General features: G+C 43.8%; 1 protein-coding gene across 1 annotated transcript in view; it reads right to left on the bottom strand.

Moving 5' to 3' along the window:
• The window catches only part of LOC308286929 (arf-GAP with GTPase, ANK repeat and PH domain-containing protein 2-like), a gene marked incomplete at both ends in the record, with an annotated part of 63,089 nt that extends 43,975 nt beyond the window's left edge, over positions 1-19,114 (bottom strand). Inside the window, 6 exons of the mRNA XM_080728051.1 lie at positions 12,333-12,665; positions 14,756-14,961; positions 16,484-16,722; positions 17,603-17,938; positions 18,254-18,958; positions 19,058-19,114. Of these exons, the coding sequence (XP_080584177.1) occupies positions 12,333-12,665; positions 14,756-14,961; positions 16,484-16,722; positions 17,603-17,938; positions 18,254-18,958; positions 19,058-19,114 (1,876 nt within the window). The remainder of the gene's footprint in view (positions 1-12,332; positions 12,666-14,755; positions 14,962-16,483; positions 16,723-17,602; positions 17,939-18,253; positions 18,959-19,057) is intronic.
• Between the last annotated feature and the right edge of the window lie 4,269 nt (positions 19,115-23,383).

Below are 23,383 nucleotides of genomic sequence, written 5' to 3'. Positions count from 1 at the left end.
GAACCAGAGACATCGGTATCTCTATAATGTCTATATCTCTATAATGTCTATATCTCTGGCTGTCTTTCATTACACAGCAGCTGTAGAAGTCTAACTCAGAGACTTCCATTCAGACTTCTAAGCAACATGATACTGACTGACATAATGCGCTACATGTGATTGAGGACCTCTTTAAATTAAGCTGCTTTCTCAGGCTTTTTGTGCTTGTCTTGTTTTCCATAAATTATTGCTAATCCTTTTCTTTTTGCTCCTTGAGCTGCAATGTGAAAAGCCTGATGCATAAACAAGAGTTTCACCTTTGGCAGTGTACGATAGTTTTCTATCGTACTAAGCCTCCGTCAAGTATGATAATGTAACATTTCCCATCTGGCAAAACTGGGAGATCCTGTCAGCTGTTTGGAGTGGTAAACAGGGCAGTCAGAGATGAGATGCTGTACAGCTAAGCAGCGGCGCAGTGCCGTGCAAACAGGCAGAGTTATGATGGTTGATGCTAACCATCAGTGACATCACCTCGGTTGGTTCTGCACTGCTACGGTCAATGTTCTAATATATCGTCGCTGTCGGGCAGAAACCTCGTATCTCCAAGTTTCAAATTTGTAATTTTTTTTTTCTCACAAAAGCAAAGCCCTGCTTCATCATACAAGGCTGTCGCACAAAAGTAGTGAAAACAGCAGATCTACAAGCACACAAAGCCTCGCCGCACAAGGCATTGTGTGCTTGTAGATGGGCTGTTTTCACTAGTTTAAATCATTTTTAAAATGATTTTTCACTATGATTTTTCACTAGTTTACAACGTTTTTAAAAATGATTTTTAAAACGGTTTTGGACATACAAGGTTTCCACTCGACAACGATGATACAATGTCTGCTAAAGAGAGGCGGCGGCGGCACCCGAGACTCCAGATCCACTGATTTAGATCCTTTAATGATACAGCGAGCCAAGACCGATGGAATTACATTTCTGTATCACGTGACATATTACTGCTGCTGTGCTGCTCGCTTCCACAGTCTAAACATGGGACCAACAACAAATTGCAATTTATTACGCGGGATTAATAATGGTGACTCCAGCGTCATGCATTGGACACATGTAGCGCAAGTGCTGACATTTCTTACCACTAAGCTACTGTAATAGAGCCTGCCTGCTTGTTCAGGGGACAGGGCCGGATTGGGACATAAATCCGGCCCTGGCATCTTGGAACAGACCGGCCCACCACAACCGGCGCGAACCGAACATAGAAGATCTACAAGCCCCACAACGAGGCATCGAGGCAGCGGCGAGTTGTGGGCTTGAATGCTGTTAAATGTTAGGGTGGGACTCCTGGGCCACAGTAGCCGGTGATTGGGCTACTAGGCCGGTATTCAGATGATAGACAAGCCAGTGGGCCAATCATGAGATGTCTCTCTGATCTGTGGGCCGGTGCTACTGAAGGATTGGCCCTCTCCACTTAGTGGCTGCCCAGCCCAAAAAATACTGTAACTATCTTAAAATGGTGGCAAAAAAAAGAAAAGAAAAATGGCGCCCACAGGCCCACTTGTGTAGTCGGCCAACTATACAAGTGGGCCTGTATGCACGGTATGCCCAGTCCACCCCTGTCAGGGGATAAATGTAATCCGGACCATCAGAAGATACAAAATATGTGACAGACCCTGTGTCTATAGGTGAGCCATGACCTTTAAATAAATACAATATTAATGTCTCAATAGAAGAGCAGGGAGACAAACAATACTCAAGGTAAAGGACAACTTTGTTTTTTTACAACAAGGGTTCATATTTTAAGAAAAGATGAGTGTTAAAATGTTTTCATTTACTTCTTCCTATCGTTTTAGTGATTTGGGGGCATGCATGTAAGTGGCTAAATATGTATTTTTAAACACAATAAGCCCATTCCCAAGATGCACCGCAATCTTTCATGGGCAGATGTGACTTATGGGGCTGGTGTAAATAGTAACAAAGAAATTGGCAGCTTATTGTGTCTAAAAAGACATATTTTTACGCATGCCCCCAACCACTGAAATCAAAATACTAAAATAGCTAAAACGATAGAAAGCAGTAAATAAAAACATTTTAACACTCATCTTTTCTTTTCTCTAATTGCAATCTAAAATATGAACCCTTGTTGTAAAAAACTAAAGTTGTCCTTAAATTGTAGCCTACAGATCACTCAAAATAATGTACTTAAACCTTATGTATCAATCGCTATTGATACACAATAAGGTTAGAATGTTAGAATACAAATGACCCCATTTTCCCAATCTTCTTTCCAGTACGTCACTCTGAATGGATTTCTGTCATTAAAAATGTATGTGTAATCTGGACAGTTTGATTGTTAATACCTTACAGTACATCTACTATACTGTATGTTTGATTCAGCAGCAGCCAATACTGTAAGGGTTGGATGTTTGTAGCCTGATAAACCATCCTGGTCACGTGGTTTCATATTATCAACATGATGATGTGAATTTACATTGCATGGGTAATGTGAATTCACACGACGGGATGGATGTTTGCTGCCTAACACAGCACACTCACACAGAGAAGAGAGAGAGAGGGGGGAGAGAGAGAGAGAGAGAGAGAGAGAGAGAGAGAGAGAGAGAGAGAGAGAGAGAGAGAGAGAGAGAGAGTGTGAGAGTGTGAGAGAGAGAGAGTGATTTATTGTTATTGGCCTGTTTTATTAAAAAGCCAATGCCTTGGTCTGGTAGTAAAAAGTATGGGCTAGTAATTCATTAGGGGTTCAGTTGGTTCTGCACCTTTTCTGAACCCGAGCCCACTTGGAAGAGAATCTGGAAAGCCACATTATAAGTGGGAAATACAACTAGAGGATGCATTAGAACAGTGGTAATCAACCCTTTCAGGCTGCATCATTTGAAGTAGGGACCCCCCACACAAAAATAATGATAATTTGAAGTAGGGACCCCCCACACTAAAATAATGATAATTTGAAGTAGGGACACCCACACTAAAATAATCATAATTTGAAGTAGGGACCCCCCACACTAAAATAATCATAATTTGAAGTAGGGACCCCCCACCCTAAAATAATCATAATTTGAAGTAAGGACCCCCCCACCCTAAAATAATCATAATTTGAAGTAGGGACCCCCCACCCTAAAATTCAAAACAAGAGTCATGTTATTGGATATAGCAGCCTACTACAGGAAATGGAAGCAGCAGCCACCTGACAGAACAGCGGCTCCGTCTGAATACATTATTATTAGATTTTACCGACAGCATGGGTCAGCCTGACTTGCGCCACTGGGCCCCAAATGACTCTCGGCCCTAACGCAATAGCGGTGTCCGCGTCAGTGGTAGTCACGCCTCTGCCCACACGCACACACACACCCATCACACACACGCACACACGCGCGCGCGCACACACACGCGCACACACACTCGGTCTACAATTTATATTTGCATTAACATTTTTGTTCGCACAATATTCACAACCTAAAAAAGAACAACATACATTATTTAGCCAAGGCGAGTTAATGCATTCATTGCATAAAAAATAAGCTCCCGAGCACAAAAGGATTATTGATTTCAGAATGAATGAGTATTTGGTCTAAGGGGGAATTCTTTTAAATTTATGTTTTATAGCAGGCCTGTACAATTAGGGGAAAGTGGAATGCATTAAAATGCATAGGTTTATACTATAGTCTTAAATGATCTGGATGGAGAGGAGAGGAGAGGAGAGGAGAGGAGAGGAGAGGAGAGGAGCTGTGACTCAGTATTAATACCATCCTGCCTCCCCTCTCCTCCCCTGTCTACAACAGTCATGAAGATAAATGCACCGCAGGGCTAGAATACACAATACACCATGACCTCGCTGTCTGTAGGGGGAGGAGACGTATAAACAACTTAGCAACTTCCTGTAGTCATATAAACGACCTTGTAACTTCCTGTAGTCATATAAACAACACTTAGCAACTTCCTGTAGTCATATGCAACACTTAGCAACTTCCTGTAGTCATATAAACGACCTTGTAACTTCCTGTAGTCATATAAACGACCTAGCAACTTCCGGTAGTCATATAAACGACCTTGTAACTTCCTGTAGTCATATAAATGACCTATAGTAACTTCCTGTAGTCATATAAACGACCTTGTAACTTCCTGTAGTCACATAAACGACTTAGTAACTTCCTGTAGTCATATAAATGACCTAGTAACTTCCTGTACAGTAGTCATATAAACGACCTAGTAACTTCCTGTATTCATATAAACGACTTAGTAACTTCCTGTAGTTATATAATCGACCTTGTAACTTCCTGTAGTCATATAAACACCATTGTAACTTCCTGTAGTCATATAAACGACCTAGTAACTTCCTGTACAGTAGTCATATAAACGACCTAGTAACTTCCTGTACAGTAGTCATATAAACGACCTTGTAACTTCCTGTACAGTAGTCATATAAACGACCTAGTAACTTCCTGTACAGCAGTCATATAAACGACTTAGTAACTCCCTGTTGTCATATAAACGACCTAGTAACTTCCTGTAGTCATATAAACAACCTTGTAGTCATATAAACGACCTAGTAACTTCCTGTAGTCATAAAAACGACCTTGTAGTCATATAAACGACCTTGTAGTCATATAAACGACCTTGTAACTTCATGTAGTCATATAAACGACCTTGTAGTCATATAAATGACCTTGTAACTTCATGTAGTCATATAAACAACCTTGTAACTTTATGTAGTCATATAAACGACCTAAGCTGCGTCTCAAGTCCTTAAATTAGATTCTATTTCCTAGTTCCTATTTCCTTGCTTGTATACCTTGTAACATACAAGGAAATAGGAAATAAGTGTAGGAAAATGGATCTAATTAACTTGAGACGCAGCTCTAGTAACTTCCTGTAGGGGTGGGGAGTCCTATAGTACAAAGAACCCTAATGGAAACAAGCCATAGTGCTGTCTTGGGTCTAATCCTCTTAGCAGACCTTTGTATTGAACTGTACTTTCCTGTGCTTGTTTTTGCAAACTGTTAATCAATAAACAACCTCATAAACCAAAGGGCTGTCCACATCAAGAAAAATAACTATAATGATTAGGCCTGCTATAACTATAAGTACAGTACACAGTTTTAAAAAATAATTCTACACCAAGATGATGTCAGAGTCTAGACCACAACGATAAGGACGTCAGTGGCGACGGCCGGATGTCACTGGGAGAAGAATCACGACTTTCAGAGCGATTTGATGAACGATAAAAAACACTGACAGCCAACAAAACTCCTTCAGAATTTACAGGGCGTGACGTTGACCACATCACTCACCGTTCAATATGTTTGTAGGACATCATCATGAATCAGCGTGGCTGCTCACATTATAACGGTTATCTTTCTTGGTGTGGACGGCCTTTGTAATAACCACATGAACCCTAGCGTCCCAGTTCTAGACATGATGTAAATGGTGCATTTATACAGCGCCTTTATCCAAGTCGCTTTACAATCTCACACACACACACACACACACACACACACACACACACACACACACACACACACACACACACACACACACACACACACACACACACACATTCATACACTAGTGATGGCGGAGGAAACCATGCAAGGCACCAACCTGTCATACAGCCTCTTCCCAATTCAGAGTGCACACCCTTTAAAGTGCGGGCCTAGCTAGGGTACTAGTGCACATAGGAAACACATTTTGCCTGTGAATTGGGACAGCACTGCTGAGTGTGGAGCTGAGCCGAGGGCTTCCGAATGGAAACGGAAAGAAACGAAGGCCATTACTATTCACTGCTGTATTTTTTACCTTCTTAACCCTAAGTGCTCAAAGGGTCCATCGGCTGTATGCTTAGAAACGGGGGGAAATAGTGCGCATTCAAAAGGTAGGTTTGAAGGGGTCGACGAAATGTGACAGCACTCAGCATGCCCCATCACCCTTGAAACCTGCACTTTGTAGTGTCCAACCCCTGAATTGAGAGGGGGCTAATTTGCTCTAGGATACTTCGACACTAACTCTGGGGGAGCCCGGGATCGAACTGGGAACCTTCCTGTTCCCAAGTGGCTGCTCTACCTCCTGAGCCAAATTTGGACAATCGATCCACAAACTCACAACCTGTCTGGAGTTAAGACACATTCTTGACACGTTGTGAGCTTGTAAATCAGCTATTTTCAGCGAACGGGTTGGGTGTGGAGGTAAGTAAGGAAAACAAAAGGAGGAGGTACCCAACTACAGACCCCTGGGGTACCCCAGTCAACATAATGGATTAAAGTGGTTAAAGGTGGCGCTAAAGAGGCGCTGCTTCATCTGCACCAGTGGTTCTCAAGGACCCCCGACTTAAGACAGTACCCGAGTATATTGTAGCAAAAGTGGCAGATCTACAAGCTCAAAGCGCGTCGCGTCGCGCCACATTTCCAGCTTGCAGATCTTCTACTTTTGATGCTTTTGTGTGACGCTGTGGTGTGATCAAGTAGAGTTGTTAATTTATGAAAAAAAAACACACTGCCCCGACAACAAACATAATGTGGTTACTTTCTGGACACGCCCTCCGTCGCCTCACACGCACGCACGCATGCACGCACGCACACACGCACGCAGACACACGCACACACGCAGGCATGCACACACACACACACACATACGCAGACACACACGTACACACACACACACACACACACACACACACACACACACACACACACACACACACACACACACGTCGCTTCTCTCGCGGCTTGCTGTTGCCATGGAAACTCCATTTTCCAGAGCTCCTGTTATGTCTGGCTCTCTGTTCAACACACTGAATGAGAGAGAGAGAGAGAGAGAGAGATAGAGAGAGAGAGAGAGAGTGTAATGTAGAGCGGTGGTTTTGGTGTAGAGCAGTGGTTTTCGACCGTTTTCACATCAAGGTCCATTATTTATTCGGCACCTGAGCTACGGACCACCATTTGATGACATTTAGCCTCTCAGACCCAAGACATAAGGGGAGCACACACTGGACGCAGGCGGCTGCGCAGCGTTGCGTTGGGTATCGACACACGTGAAGTGCCGCGCGGTAACCCCAACTGGATGCGGCGCGCTGCCACACAGCACATCCATTTCCCCCGGTGGGAAGAACCATTGCAGTGGCGTATCGGCGCGGCAGGCGAGGCGGCAGACCCGCGGCTGCATGCGTCTGACGCCGCCGGTGTGGATTAGTTCATTGAAAATAATGGGGCAGTATGTTTTGATGCGCCGCTTCCACGCCGCCTCCGCGTTCGGTGTGTGTTCCCCTTAAAGGGGCACTCCACCATTTTTCAACCTATGTTCATATAATTGGTCCTCACTCAAAAATATATATATTTTTTTTTTTCAGAGGAGGGCTGTGGGCAGGTCAGAAACCCATCGTCTTGTGACATCATCGATTGCCAATCCAGCTTATAGAAACTGCAGGCTTTCTATTCCTGAAAAGTTGCAATTTTAAAGTGGAAGCCATTGTTCCATGCTGTATTGATGTTGGTAACCAATAGCCTGATTTCAGACTCTGCGCTGGAGCTTGAGTCTGAAGTTGTCCCTATTCTATTTGATTTCAAAGGGGAGGGGGTTCCCAATCACAAGAGATCTGGTGGGAGGGGTTGTGTTTGACAGGCATCAAACAAGTTGTTGTCTTTGATGTTTCATTGATTAGAGAGAAGCACTAACGAGCTATTGACACTTGGATGGCTCAATCAATTACTGCAGTTCAGAACCCCTTTGAAGTTCAAAGGGAGCAATTAAGAGCTCTGGTGAGCCACCCCTCCCTCCACTGTTTCTGTTGATTTTCAAAAATTAGACCCACCCCTCCTCCGTCTTGCATTGATTTCATTGGTTGGTTTGCCAAGATACCAACAGAAAGAGGCGCGTCATATGGCAAAACCAGACCAAGAGAAGGGTCTATTGGCTGGAGCCAGGCAAGGTAACCAATAGGAGAGATAACAGGCAAACGTTGGTAAAAATATCATGTCTTCTACATTCTCTAATTGTGTAGACTTCTGTCAAATTAAGTAATGCAGATGTTTGACAATAATTGAACTCTTGAGAACGTAGCATTTTACAAGAGTTAAAGATCTATAAGGGTCCATTTGGTTACCAACTCTCCATCATTCAGCTGGGGACCTCTGGTTGAGAACCACTGTTGTAGAGGGAAAAGGAGCTAAAGGTAGGGTAATTTCACTTAAGTTTCAGTTTCGGTTTTCATGTAGGTGACAAGCAGGGGCCTTCCTCCAATCCTGATCAAGTGGGGCGGGCCTTGGTGAAAACTCTATCCTGATTGGATTTGTAGGAAAACCTGTCACTAAACAGTTTTGGTGGAGCAACTGAAACTGCTTTTGTCTCCTCACAGGGGACAAGGCTGAAGTCCAAATATGGACCAAACACTCAATATAATAGTAACTAGTACTGTCAGAACATAGACCCATTTTGTTATCATTTGAATTAAATGAAATCACTTACTCTACCTTTAAAAACAACTCATCTCCAGTTTACTAAGTATCACTGAGGCTTTAAGAATGAACCGTCTCATTAACACCATCCATGATGGACCGAGCAGGAAGTGGTGGCTGTTCCTGCAGCCCCCCCCCCCCCCCCCCCCTTCATCTCCTGTCCTCTAGTAGAGAACACAGCTCCAGTGTGTCCCCCAACCTTAATTATTCATGTCCTACTTTACTCCTGACAAATTATTCGGCGCTTATACAAATACTACATCCTCCAACACACTTGTTTCCACATGAGTGCCAGAACATAATATATATATATATATACACACCATTCAGTGAAGTGAGATTTGAATATTTCATGATGCAACTATTGTTGCATCATGATTTTTCATGTTTATGGCAACTTCTCAGTACTTTATGATAAAATGATAATGAACATCGGCTATAGTTCATTACAGGCTTGCAATAATATTTAGCTGCTAAAACCGGTAAAGCATCCGTGTCATTTCAAATGTTAGCGTCGGCTATAAAAAAAAAAGAATTGCAGATATACAAGCTCACGACGTGTCACTTTGTGCAACACTGCAAGCTTATACATCTGCAACTTTTTAACATTCATGAAAAATCTCGAAAGTGTTTGAAAAGTGAGTGAATCGTTTTGGATTTTGAACAAAAAACCTTCTCTTCTGGGAGTCCCTGGCACAAACTCTTTTTCAAATGGGGGTCCGTGGAGAAATACACATCAATTTGGGGGTTCGTTGACATGAAAAGATCCACTGCTGTTATGGCATACCATTAATCTCCATATGGCATACCATTAAAAACCATAAATCTCAGTTATATTTCCCCCGGTGGCGTGACTGTTTGTGTAATTTATATAGCTAATGCCTTTAAATCTACAGTTTGACTCGTGTGGCTCGTTCTCATTTACAAGGCGATGACACAATCCTCCGTGGCACAGAGGTGTTCTTCTGTGTCATCTCTTCTCTTGATTGAATTAAACCTCAGTCACCACTGTATATTCACATCACTTTACATTACTGTCATAATTAGTATTCTCCCACATAAGGCCTCCTGGGATACTTTAGGATGGATTAGCATGGATACAAAGTATGCACTTAGAATACAAAGTATGGATACAAATTATGGACCTTAGGATACAAAGTATGGACCTTAGGATACAAAGTATGGATACAAAGTACAGACCTTAGTATCCTGAAGATATCCTAAATAATAGGTGAGAAAGAGTTGAGCCGGAAGGCAAAGCTCTCTGTCTACCGAGCAATCTTCGTTCCTACTCTCACCTATGGTCATGAAGTGTGGGTCATGACCGAAAGTATAAGGTCGCGAGTGCAAGCGGCCGAAATGGGTTTCCTCAGACGGGTGGCTGGTATCTCCCTTAGAGATAGGGTGAGAAGTTCAGTCACCCGAGAGAAACTGGGAGTAGAACCGCTGCTACTACACTTGGAAAGGAGTCAGCTTTGGTGGTTCGGGCATCTAGTACGGATGCCCCCCGAGCGCCTTCCTAGGAAGGTCCTCGATGCGCGTCCCACTGGGAGGAGACCCCGTGGCAGACCAAAGACCAGATGGAGGGATTATATCTCCAAACTGGCTTGGGAACGCCTCGGTATACTCCCTGAGGGAGTGGAGGAAGTTGCTCAGGATAAGGAAATCTGGAGGTCTCAGTTGGAACTGTTACCCCCCTTTTGACCGAAAAGTGCGGTTTCGGTCAAAGTACGGACAGGCCTTTATTGTCTTTGATAATAGACTATTGCGAGGCATGCAAAGTATCTGTGGAACTGAGTCGAACTAAATGTGATGCCTCAACTCCTATATGGGGGGGGGGGGGGGGGTCCCAGTTCAAATATGATTCTTTTGGGCGGTCCCAGTTCAAATATGATTCTTTTTGAGGGGTTTGCAGCCTGAAAATGTTGAGAACCACTGTCCTAAAGGGATACAACATCTATTATGAACATGAGGGTGTAATTTCCTGATATTGATTAGTAGGCCCTATGGGGAGCAAGGGAATCTACTCCACTTAAAGGTTACTTAACCCCAGTTAAGTGGTGGTCACTTCTTAAAACACGTTGGACCTAGGCATCATGACACATTGTTACCGTAGCTTGTAGATCAGCTATTCTGGAACCATTTCGAACAGGGCCTGAAGAGGTTAACTGTCCCTAGTCCAAAAATCAGCTGTTTAATATTTTACAGAGGGTCTGGACTGGAGGTGCCAGCCCTGAGTCAGCTTTTTACACCATCATTAAATTCTTAAATTACAGATCTTTGCACAAACATTGCCTTCCACCACCAGTGGTGGAAGAAGTACTCATAACATGAGTACATATTATGTTTGTTTTAGCATCAATGCTGCAATGTAGATCTACTCTGTTACAAGCCAAACGTCCTGTATTCAAAATGCACAAAGTAAAAGTACTGAAGTAATGGCCTCAAAATACACTTAAAGTACCAAAAGTAAAAGTATCATTCTGCAGAATATCCAGTTCCGCAATTCAAAATGTATACAAAATATTTTAAAAATAGCAGATCTACAAGCTCACAAGGCGAAACATTGTGAGCTAGTAGAGCGGCTATTTTCAAATGTCTGAAATATATATAGTATACGGCTGAAGTGGTTAATGTATGTGTTTTGTAATGATAATCAAATCAAAGTGACTAGTAACTAAAGTTTTCATGTAATTGTAGTGGAGTTAAAAGTACAATAACACGCCTCAAGGTAGTTATATAGTCACTTTCCACCACTACTACCGGATCCTCAAATAGTGTGGAGAACGTTGAAATCCTGAAACTTGTGTGACCCTGTGTTCCATTTAGCCCAATCGATATGACGCGTGTGTATAAAAAATTACCCAATTATCTTGGCCCTCGGCTGCTGAAGCTAATTATTATTACAATATAGACTACCTGTCTGATTCACTAAAATAATGCCAGTCAAGTTGAGGTGCAGAGAAGACGTCCAACATAATATAATTATCCCCAATCAACAATCACCAGTTTGAGTCAAACTGTGCTGTATAAGCCGTTAAGATATATTACACAGTAGCTTATGGAGAGATCCAGCCACATTGTAAATCGCTCTGGATTAAGAGCATAGATCTAAATGCCTAAATTGAATAAACAGTGCCCTTCAGGCACGTGCACACAACACATAGACATCAAAGAGGGCTTGAGCCCCTGCATGCCCTTTTATCCGTCTGTAAAAAGGTGCCCTCTTCAGACCATGAATGCAGTTGAAAGTAATGCAAATACTCCCTTTCCATGCCATATACCCGAAGGCAGCATTCAAGAGTATCTTATGTTGAAAGAATTGCCCACTCTGTGAAGAAATCCATGCCGTACGCCACATCTCCAGTGTTGACTTGATAATCGTTAGTTCAGTGTGGTATCAAGCACCGAAAATAGCAGACCTCCAAGCTCACAACACGTTGCGCTGCGACACGTTGTGAGCTTGGAGGTCTGCTATTTTTTTCACCGAAAGGCCCTTTTTGAAATTTCAGCCCCTGCTTCTCTAACATTCTCTGCACGTCCCTGGTGCCCTTGTGTGGAAACACCTTATATCCATTATTTGACTAGTCTATAACAACTGAAACACAGTCACAATAAATAGCTGAATGGTTAGGGAGCCCACCTGGGGAACCAGAGCCCCTGGTTGTCCCAGGTTTGATTCCAGGCCAGAGTAGCAATGTCAATGTGTGTCCTTGAGCAAGACTCTTACGACTCTTAAGACGCACACACATGATGTGTGTGTGTGCGTGCTGTAGACTCTACAGGTTTTCATACTAAATGCGACTGTAGTGACTTTGCAGGAAAACAAGCCAAACATAGCAAAACGGGTGAGCAGTTCTCTGTGTGTGAGCGTACGTGCGTGCGTGCACTCACCCTCTTCCTCACTGGACCTGCGATCTGCAGGGCTGCCACCGGGAGGCGCCGTCGTGCTCTTGGTGAAGATCCCGCTGATGAACTTGAGCATCTTGCGGTCGCGGGGCGGGCCGGCAGCTCGCTGGACGGTTCCTCCTCCGTCTCTCCCCCTGGTCTTGGGGTCGTCAGGGACGCCGTGCAGGTCGCTGTTGTCCAGTGTCAGGCTCTTGCCTTTCTTGGGAGGCCTGCTGGACGTCTGGAGGACGGAGACCGTGGGGGGAGGGGCAGGCTGGTGGGACACGGAGACGGTCTTGAACTTGTCCCCGACGCCGGGACCGTCCCTCGTCATCATGCCTGCATCATGGAATGAAGCACAAATAAAATGTCACGACGCAAACGTTGGTTTGTCCACCATTGGTAGGTAGATGTACAGTAATGTGTTTTCTCAGAGCACATGAAACGAGATCCAATTCATCACCAAACCAAAATAAATTAAAACCTTTAAGCCCAACACACCCAAAATGGAAGGAAACAGTACAGGAAATATTGGAAATGGAGAGAATAACCTTTAGAATTAGAAATAAGGAGCTTGACTTTAATAGAAGATGGAATAAATGGACAAATTATCAGGTCGTATGACTAAAGGAAATGATTAAAGGAAATGACTGCTGAGACCTAGCGCTGACACCAAATTGGTGTTTCAGGCTAGGTACTCAATTTAGGTATAGAAAAAGTGGTCTGGTCGTGAGACCAGCCACAAAAAGAGACAACTAATAGTGCGCATTATTATCACTATTAGTACTATCACATTCTTCTGAATTATAGAAATGATTAGATTAAGGTATTTTTGTTTACCACTTGGTGTATCTGTAATATATCTTAGGCTTAAAAAAATGAAAAAGAAAATGAAAATAATTGCAAATATAGATAAAATGTGAAATAAGAAATGTAAAATGTGAAACTATTGCAATACAAAGTATATAAAACATATATATATATACCGGTATATATATTGCTCATTTTATATTCAATAAACAATAGTTTATCCACTCATGAGTTGTTCTATTCCTGACTGAAAAGGTTTAGGTTTTATCATTCTCTTTGTTCTACATAATGACAACCAGGGGAAGAACTATTGAGGCTTTAACCTTTGCTTTAATAAATATCCCAGATCATTATGTTGTATGCTTCTTAACATGTATGATCTACAAGCTCACATCGCGTCACATTAGGGATCCATTCAATAAACAATAAACAATTGCAACACGTTGTGTTGTAGATAGGCTATTTTTGTATTAAAAAATCTGATCTCTTTTTTTATCTCACCCCTGACAAATACTCCATCTCACAATAAATACATACAGGCCCGGATTTATATGACATGAGGCCCCTGGGCAAGGGGAAATAAAGAGGCCCTCGCAGCTTTCAAACAAAAAAATCCAAATGGAAATCCGTTCGGGCATTCATGAGCTAGCAGCATTATGTTTTCTTGAAATGTAAACAAACATGGCTGCCATGTTTGAAAGATGGGGTTGGTATGCGGGTTAAAACCCTGATGAAGACTGGCAACAGTCGAAACGCTGGTAAATAAATTTGCATCGTGGCTGAAGAGTGTGCGGCCTCTTTCCTCTCATTCATTGGTATGGGGGTTAAACATGGAATTTCGCAATTGCGATCATGCCTACTACATTTTTTGGGGTCCAAAATTTATTTTTGGGAAAAAAATGTTTTTTATTTTTTTTTGGAGGCCCCCCCTCCCCCCGAGGCCCCTGGGCACGTGCCCACCCTTGCCCAATGGTAAGTCCGGCCCTGAATACATAAAATAAATGAACACTAAAACTAATAAAAAGTAAAACTAAACAGTAAATCGAATAAAACACAAAACATAAAACTAAAACTAAACTGAAATTGAAAACAACAACAACAACAACAACAACAAACAAACAACCAATGAAAATGTCAAAACTCTAATACAGGGGTCTTCAACAGGGGGTCCAGGACCCCTAGGGGATCCTCAGAGTTACTACAGGGGGTCCTCCAAATCTTTGTGTGATAGAAGCTTTTTCCCCCTCCTTTTTTATATTAACCACTTGAACCCTAGCATCCTTATTCTGAGAACTTTAGCCAAAAATAGCAGATCTACAAGCTCACAACGCCTCGCAGCACGAGGCGTTGTGAGCTTGTAGATCGGCTATTTTTGGCAAAGAGGTTTGGTGTAGAGGGGGAAAAGAGCAGACAAAGTACAGAGTGAAAGGTCAAGTTTATTACTGTAAGTATTGACGGTTCAAGTGGTTAAATATCTTGAAACACAAATATACATGAACCCAAATTAAACTGATGAAACTATATGGTATCTACGGGTCCCTGCTTCATCTCTCTCTCGACTAAGGGGTCCTTGACCTGAAAACGTTGAAGACCCCTGCTCTAATAATAATAATGTTGACCTGTGAATCCTCCGCTGCTGATGGAGTGGGGTCCGGGACGGATGAGGGTTCCCCGTCCCCCATCGCTGTCAGCCCAGGATGCCCGGTAAGGCCCGATGGTCCCTGCGGTCACTATGGGAGACTGGTGGTCCCCGAGGCGGGGGTCCCTGTCCCTGCGGTGGTCCAACGTCTTGGTGGGCGGTCCGGTCTCTCTCCTGTCCCTAGGGCTGCGTCACCACGACAATGTTTAAGTTGATGATTAAATGTCACACAAAATGATTGGGATTAACGATTTAATTGTTGTTTTTGGCGTTGAACATTGGAATATTATGAACCATGGCTTCGTAATCTAAAGATATGAGAAACAACTTGAATACCGTCAGCTTGCTAAAATAATGCCCTACAATAGGCTGTGTCTTTTTTTAAGAAAACAGAAAATACTGAACCAAAACAAACTAAAACTAGAAGCAGTGCTCTTCCGAGCACAGGTCTCCACCAGGTCAGGCATGTAATGTGTTTTACATAAGTCGGCCTCCTGATGGCGCTATAAAAGGCTGATGTAAAAAAATGCAGGGAAAAGGTTTTACCTTGGCCTCTAAGGAGTGCGCATACAAAGTTTGACACTAATCGGTGGAGTTATAGGTGAAAACATGAATTGGCCTGTTATAGCGCCACCATGAGGCTGATTAGATTTTTCTTAAGTGGCATTTATTCCTCTGCCTATTGGGAATGTGCATGCACAATTTCACCAAAATCGCACACTGCGTTCAGGATTTCAGGCATTTTTTTCAAAACTGACCAATCCTGCAAACTTTGAAAGACAGTTTTAGCCAATCAGGATGGAATATGGAAAATCTGACACATCCATGTCGATCACATGACTGTAGAGATACTGTCTACTGATTTACGTGATTTTTGGACAAAATCTGTAGGAGTACTGGCAAAAGTTAGTTTTGCAAAAGTCGGCCTCCTGGTGGCGCTAGAACAGGCCCATGTGAAATATTTGGGGCAGAGGTTCTGAATTGGTGTCGAGGGAGTGTGTGTGCACAGTTTGGCAGCGACCGGGCGAACGGCGCCGGAGATTAGCTGGTAACGGACAAACGGACGGACGGACGGACGGACGCACGGACGGACGGACGGACGCACGCACGGACGGACGGACGGACGGACGGACGGACGGACGGAGGGGAAAACATACTCTCCCTCAGCCTTCGGCTGGTGGAGACAACAATCATTTCACCCTAAATATTTATAATAATATATTGACATACAAATAACATTTGTTAGTTATGTTACATAAGAGGATCAAACGACTTAGGCCAAACTGTGTTTTGACTTAGGCCAAATTATTTGTGGAGTAGGTAACTTAAGGGCTGTCCGACCACCAAACCTTTCGTTGGAAAGGTCTGGTTCAAGGTACAAAATGACGTCACACGCAACTTCCGAAGAGCATTACCCCGACCCCAGACCCTTCCGACAAAAAGTTCAGTATGAAATGTTTTCACAACACGGAAACGATTACGCCAAAATAGCAGCCATTATATCTCAAATAAATCCCGATCCAGACGATGACGTCATAACGTGCCGTGTGCCGCGTTGTGAGCTTGTATATCTGCTATTTTTCAATAGTTAAAGCACAAAATAATGCATTCCCAGTCAAAATGGGTTAAACCCCCTCCCCCTATGAAGAACATTCATGGGGGCCCCGCAGTGAATCCTTGTACCCGGGGCCCAGACCCCTGGTCTTACCTGTCCCACCAGCACACCGTGGTGTCGGCCCCGCCCCCTGCGCTGCCGTGGGGGGTGTGGTGTGACGACCTCATCAGGAGGTCGGGCCGCGGCGAGGGGATGGAGACCGGCAGGCTGCACCGCGACCGTTTGGCGTTCAGCTCAGTGGCGCCACCTTCCTGCGTCATGGAGACCGGCAGGCTGCAGCGCGACCTCCCCGCGGTCGTCAGGTCCAAGCCGCCGCCGCCCCCGGCGTCGCCCTTTAGCAGTGGTGGAAAACGTTTTAAAAAGTAGCAATACTGCAATGTAGCAGTGTTAATTTTTTCAGCAAATTCTGATTTAGTCTTAGTCTTTTGAATAACACACCATTTAGTCTTAGTCCTGTTCTTTAGTCTTCTGAAATTGTTTTAGTCTAGTCTAGTCTTAGTCCACTAAATATCAAAATATTTTAGTCTTAGACTTAGTCTTTTGGGATTACTCTTATTCTTCGTCTTTTAGGCTAAGTCTTTTAGGCTAAATATAACCAAGATAAAAGATGTATTTGGCTTTAATTCCATTGCACAGTTGCATAGTACATTTTTATAGCAATTAGTCTTAGACATAGATTTAGTCATATTCTTAGTTCTTTCAATAACACACATTTAGTCTTCTGAAATTGTTTTATTCTAGTCTAGTCTTAGTCGACAAAATTAACACGGCAATGTAGATATACTCTGTTACAAGTAAAAGTCGGGAATTTAGAATGTACTTGAGTAAAAGTACCAAAGTATTGGTATCTAAATGTACATGAAGTGCCAAAAGTAAAGGCAGAATGTCCTATTTCAGGTTTTCAAATGTATATTAAAAATCTTTTGAAAATAGCAGATCTACATGCTCACAATGCGCATTGTGAGGATGTAGATCGTATATTTTCAAATAGTCACAGTTAATGTATATCTGTGATAATAATCAAAATCTACAAAGTAACTAGTAACTAAAGTTCTCAAATAAATGCAGTGGAGTAAAAGTACAATATTTGGATCCGAGATTCAGTGGAGTAGAAGTAAAAGTATTGGAAATTGGAAATACTCAAATAAAGTACAAATACCTCTAAATTGTACTTTAAGTACAGTACTTAAGTAAATGTACTCAGTTACTTACCACCTGGCCCTTCAGGAACAGCATGGGGGGCGGGGGGCCGCCGTACAGCTCCGTCTTGGGGCGCAGTATTCCATCGGACCCCCGGGGTCCCGCGCCCCCCTCCCTGCGCACCCCTCCACCGAGGGAGGGCGAGGGAGCCCCCGCAGAAGAAGAAGAAGAAGATGCCTTGTTCATCGGGTCTTTAATGACGGCTGGAGGCGGGACGAAGGAGCCCTTTTTTTTACTTCTGCCGACAAACGCGCCGTCTTTCGGGGGCTTCCCGCCGCGACTCTGTCTCATCTTAGGCTTGTCGTCTCTGTCCTCCTGAACGGGACTGCTGCCCCGGGGCTGGACCTCCTGGAAGGAAGGAAGAACATTTTATTTATAAAGCACCTTTCCAAACAATGTTACAAGGTGCTGTACAGTGGACAGCTATATAAACAATCAGCTAATTTTTATATGCTATATTGCTGTCCGCTGTATAGCACCTTGTAACATTGTTTCAAAAGGTGCTTTATAAATAAACATTTACTTTTAACTGTTGAAGATAAAACACGTACGGGACAAAACAGGGCACATAAGGTGTGAGAGCAATAACACAATAAGAGGTAAAGCAGAACAATGACCTGGTCAGGTAAAAAAAACATAAAATAAAATGCATACGAAACAAACCTGCTGCTGATCTTCACGACGCTGGACCAACTGCTGCTCTTCCTTCTGCACCACGGTGTCTTCTCCTCCCACCTCCTCCTCCCTATGTGTAGCTCCTCCCACCAGCTCATCCCTATGTGTAGCTCCTCCCATCACCTCATCTTCTCTACGTGTAGTTCCTCCCTTCTCCTCCTCTCTATGTGTAGCTCCTCCCTTTTCCTCCTCTCTATGTGTAGCTCCTCCCTTCTCCTCCTCTCTATGTTTAGCTCCTCCCTTCTCCTCCTCTCTATGTGTAGCTCCTCCCACCTCTTCTTCTCTATGTGTAGCTCCTCCTCCCACCTCTTTCTCCCTATGTGTAGCTCCTCCTCCCACCTCTTCCTCCCTATGTGTAACTCCTCCCACCTCTTCCTCTCTATGTGTAGCTCCTCCCACATCCTCCTCCACACGTGTAGCTTCCCCCACCTCCTCCTCCCTATGTGTAACTCCTCCCATCTCCTCCTCCCTATATGTAACTCCTCCCATCTCCTCCTCCCTATGTGTAACTCCTCCCATCTCCTCCTCCCTATGTGTAACTCCTCCCATCTCCTCCTCCCTATGTGTAACTCCTCCCATCTCCTCCTCCCTATGTGTATCTCCTCCCACCAACTCATCCACACATGCGTCCGCTACCAGCGCCTTCTCAGGTATCCCCGCTTTTTCAGCAGCGCTCCCGTCGACCTCCTCTGCCTCCTCTCCCCCCAGGAGAGCGGGGGTGGCGGTGGTGGTGGTGGTGGTGGGGGTACCCTCTCCCTCCTCCTCCTCCTCGTCCTCGGACAGGGCCTCCACCTTCACCAGGGTGAGGGAGATGAGGTAGGTGGTGGTGCGTTTCGGTAGGTTGCTCATGGTGGCGGGGCGGCGGCGGCTCAACGTTGTTCCGGCTACAGCGGCGGCTGCTGGCAGACGGACGGCCGGTCAGAAGACCCCCAGCAGCAGCTGCAGACCACATGAGCAGCCATCATGGCGGCAAAGCAGGAAGAAGAAAAGCTGAAGGGGGGGGGGGGGGGGGGGGGGGGAGAAAAAGGGATTGTAGACTCTAGAGCAGTGGTTCCCAAACACTGGGTCGGGACACATTTTTGTGGGTCCTTTAATTTTTTGTTTCCTACATTTTGTTTAAAAAACATTCCCCAAAAAGTTACGGTTTTCATGAATAATAATTTAGAGTAATTCAATTAATAAATAAAGGAAAAATATAAGAAATTCCATAAATTAGAAAACAAATGTTTAAGAAGTCGTGAAAATAGCTGATCTACAAGCTCACAACAAGGTTTGGGTCCCGGGCAAACATCTACTTTCTCTTTTGGATCTTGGGATAAAATGTTTGAGAAACATTGCTCATTGAGTGTAGCAGACCTGGTCATTGTGCGGCCACTCTGACCGGCCCTTGTAGGGTTAATGGCAAATTACAAAACAAACACATTTTAAAATTTTACCTCATGCATGGACTAAAGCAGCAGTTCTTTTATTTTGAAGTTTTTTATCCACGTACATATGGACACAATGCGTACATCAGCACATGTGTGTGGTCATTGGATGTTGTCTCAATAACAAGCAGGTGGTCAAAAGATAGAGTATGTCAATGAGGAAAACTTTAGAGGATATCTGTTTCCTTTACAACAGATTGAAAATTACTTTATACTTTGTGTTTTACGTGAACCCCAGCATCGATCCTATATTCTGGGGTGAACATTCACCGAAAATAGACGATCGACAAGCTCACAGCGCGTCTGTAGATCTGCTATTTTTGGTGAAGAGACTTGGTGTACTGTAGGCTGAAATCGCACTAAGTACAGTGCAACTCAGGTCCGTTTTACTAAGTATAAGAGGTTAAACTGAAGTGACATTGATGAATTCCAAATATTAACAAAGTATTCTGAGTCACCCTAGGGCGCCACGCCACCCATATAGAGTAGGCTATAAAACAAAGACAAAATCACTCGTCAAAATAAAAGCACCTTCTATACTTCTATACTAAATATGCTCTATATGAAAATAGCAGTGTTGCAGCTTGTGGATTGCCTATTTACACTCTAGTTTGGGAACATTTGGAAACATCTTTCAGTGACACTATTGGCAAGATAAGGGACACCAGGTTGAAAGTGGTTATTAAGGTTAAAAGGGGGTCCTCAGAGTTACTACAGGGGGTCCTCCAAATCTTTGTGTAATAGAAGCTTTTTTCCCCTCCTTTTTGATATTAACCACTTGAACCCCATAGTGTCCATATTCTGAGAACTTTAGCCAAAAATAGCAGATCTACAAGCACACAACGCCTCGGGCTGCTTGGCTATTTTTGGCAAAGAGGTTTGGTGTATTGGGGAAAAAGCGCAGAATAAGTACAGAGTGAAAGGTCAAGTTTATTAAGTATTGATGGTTCTAGTGGATAAATATCTGAAAACACAAATTGACATGAATCCAAAATACACTGATGATTGTGCTGTCAAACGATGAAATTATATGGAATCTATGGATTGTGGGGGTCCCTACTTCATCTCTCTCTCTCTCTCTCAACTAACTTGGCCTGAAAACATTGAAGACACCTGATCTAAGATCACCGGCCATCCAACTGTCTCCTCCATTTACACCACACGCACCAAAAGCAGGATGCAGAAGGTGATCACTGACCCCTCCCCACCCTGCTAGCTCCTTGCTCGTACCCCTGCCCTCAGGTAGAAGAGACTCCGGTCTTTTAGGTGCAGGACCTCCATCCATCCATCCATCCATCCATCTTCAACTGCTTATCTGGAATCGGGTCGTGGGGGTAACAGTTCCAACTGAGACTTCCAGATTTCCTTATCCTGAGCAACTTCCTCCACTCCCTCAGGGAGTATACCTAGGCGTTCCCAGGCCAGTTTGGAGATATAATCCTTCCATCTGGTCTTAGGTCTGCCACGGGGTCTCCTCCCAGTGGGACGTGCATCGAGGACCTTCCTAGGAAGGCGCTCGGGGGGCATCCGTACTAGATGCCCGAACCACCTAAGCTGACTCCTTTCCAAGTGAAGGAGCAGCGGTTCTACTCCAAGTCTCTCTCGGGTGATTTAACTTCTCACCCTATCTCTAAGGGAGATACCAGCCACCCTTCTGAGAAAACTAATTTCGGCCGCTTGTACCCGAGACTTTATACTTTCGGTCATGACCCACACTTCATGACCATAGGTGAGAGTGGGAACGAAGATTGCTCGGAAGACAGAGAGTTTTGCCTTCCGGCCTCAACACTTTTTTTTCTTAACAGTGTGATTTAGCAATTGCAAAACCGCTCCTGCTGCTCCGATTCTCCGGCTGAATTCCTTCTCCGTCTTCCCCTTTCTCTCATTTGTGAACAAGACCCCGAGGACCTCCCGCATCAGGAATAGTACCTATCCTGAGGCTGTCCGCCTCTTGAATGCCGACCCTCTTTTCACACGCACTTTACAGCTTGAAGCTGCTTCTCATGGTCAATGAATTGTGATGTTATTTATTTATCTTATTTATCAGGCTGTCTCATATTATGAATTTTTGAATGTATTTTTGTATGCTTTTCTGCTCGTGTTTGACTGTGTGTTATGTATGTTTATGTTTTAAGAGCTGCACTGCAACTGCTAATTTCCAATCAACTCTGTGACATGTCAATAAAGTAATGAATCTTAAATCTTGAACCTGATCCAGGGGGTCCGGGACATCTAGGGGGTCTTCAGTACTACTACAGGTAGTCCGGCATCCCTAGGGGGTCCTCATAGCTACTACAGGGGGGATTTGAACCCTATAGCATCCCTGTACTGAAGAGAACTCCTGACAAAAATAGCAGATCTACAAGCATCGCAAATTGCAAGTACAGCATGAAAAGGTCGAATTGGTTAAATGTCTGAAAATACACATGAACATGAATGCAACATATTTAAAAAAAAAAAAAACATGAATTTGAACACAATTTTGAACACTGTTTGACAGTGCTGTCAAACAAGTCTATGAAACTATGAAATCTATGAAAAGGTTGAATCTGCCAAACAGTTTTATACAATATGTAATGGGGGGGGGGGGGGGGGGTCCCTGCCATATCTCTCTCTCTCAGCTAAGGGGTCCCTGCTTCATCTCTCTCTCAGCTAAGGGGTCCCTGCTTCATCTCTCTCTCAGCTAAGGGGTCCCTGCTTCATCTCTCTCTCAGCTAAAGGGGTCTCTGCTTCATCTCTCTCTCAGCTAAGGGGTCCCTGCATGCTTCATCTTTCTCTCAGCTAAAGGGGTCTCTGCTTCATCTCTCTCTCAGCTAAAGGGGTCTCTGCTTCATCTCTCTCTCTCAGCTAAGGGTTCCCCACTCCGTCTCTCTCTCAGCTGAAGGGGTCCTTGGCCTGAAAAAACGTTGAAGACCCCTATACCCTACCCTGTAGTCAGTGAGACTCATTCATAATCATTCCACCCTCAAGAACCTTATTTTATTCTTCAAGTATACTGATTTATTAGAGAGCCAATAAGAAACATCTTTAATCAGTGTGGAAGTCATATGAGATTCTTGTCAGACTGGAATTATGCAACAGTCTATAAACGAGGTTGGTCCCCGTTCCTCTGACTCCATTAAAAGACTGGAGCTACTCTGAACATTTAAAGTGAATGAAGACACAGTCTCTGCTGCTGCTGTTTTAATCCCCAATAAATAATCCTACCTTAATTTCACCAACGACGACGACGACGACGACTGTCCATCCATCATTGTGCAATATTCCAATTACATGTTGGATTTTTTTTTATTTTTCATTTGTATCCTTCCATCAGATCAGAAGATGTAGCCTCTGTTGCTCATGAATATCAAACGGAATATCAGACCAGGGAGAGAGAGAGAGAGAGAGAGAGAGAGAGAGAGAGAGAGAGAGAGAGAGAGAGCGAGAGCAGCGGTTGATCACTGACAGAGAGCCACGGAGGAGGAGGGAAAAAAGATGAAAGGTTAAAACAAAAAGATAAAAAATACCCCTTCAAATAAAAAAAGAGGAGGAAAAAGAAAGAAGGAAAACCGTTCACGTGTCACGAAGCGTGCATGTGCACTGTACAGACAGATCCTCTCCTCTCCTCTCCTCGTCCACAGAGACAGATCCTCTCCTCTCCTCTCCTCTCATCCACAGCATGCGATGCAAAAAGACGCTCTAATGTCAC

This window comes from Nannobrachium achirus (assembly GCF_963921795.1).
Source record: "Nannobrachium achirus genome assembly, chromosome: 6".
Taxonomy (NCBI): Eukaryota; Metazoa; Chordata; class Actinopteri; order Myctophiformes; family Myctophidae; genus Nannobrachium; species Nannobrachium achirus.
Note: the sequence above shows the minus strand (reverse complement) of the source record. Positions and strands in the feature narration are given on the sequence as shown.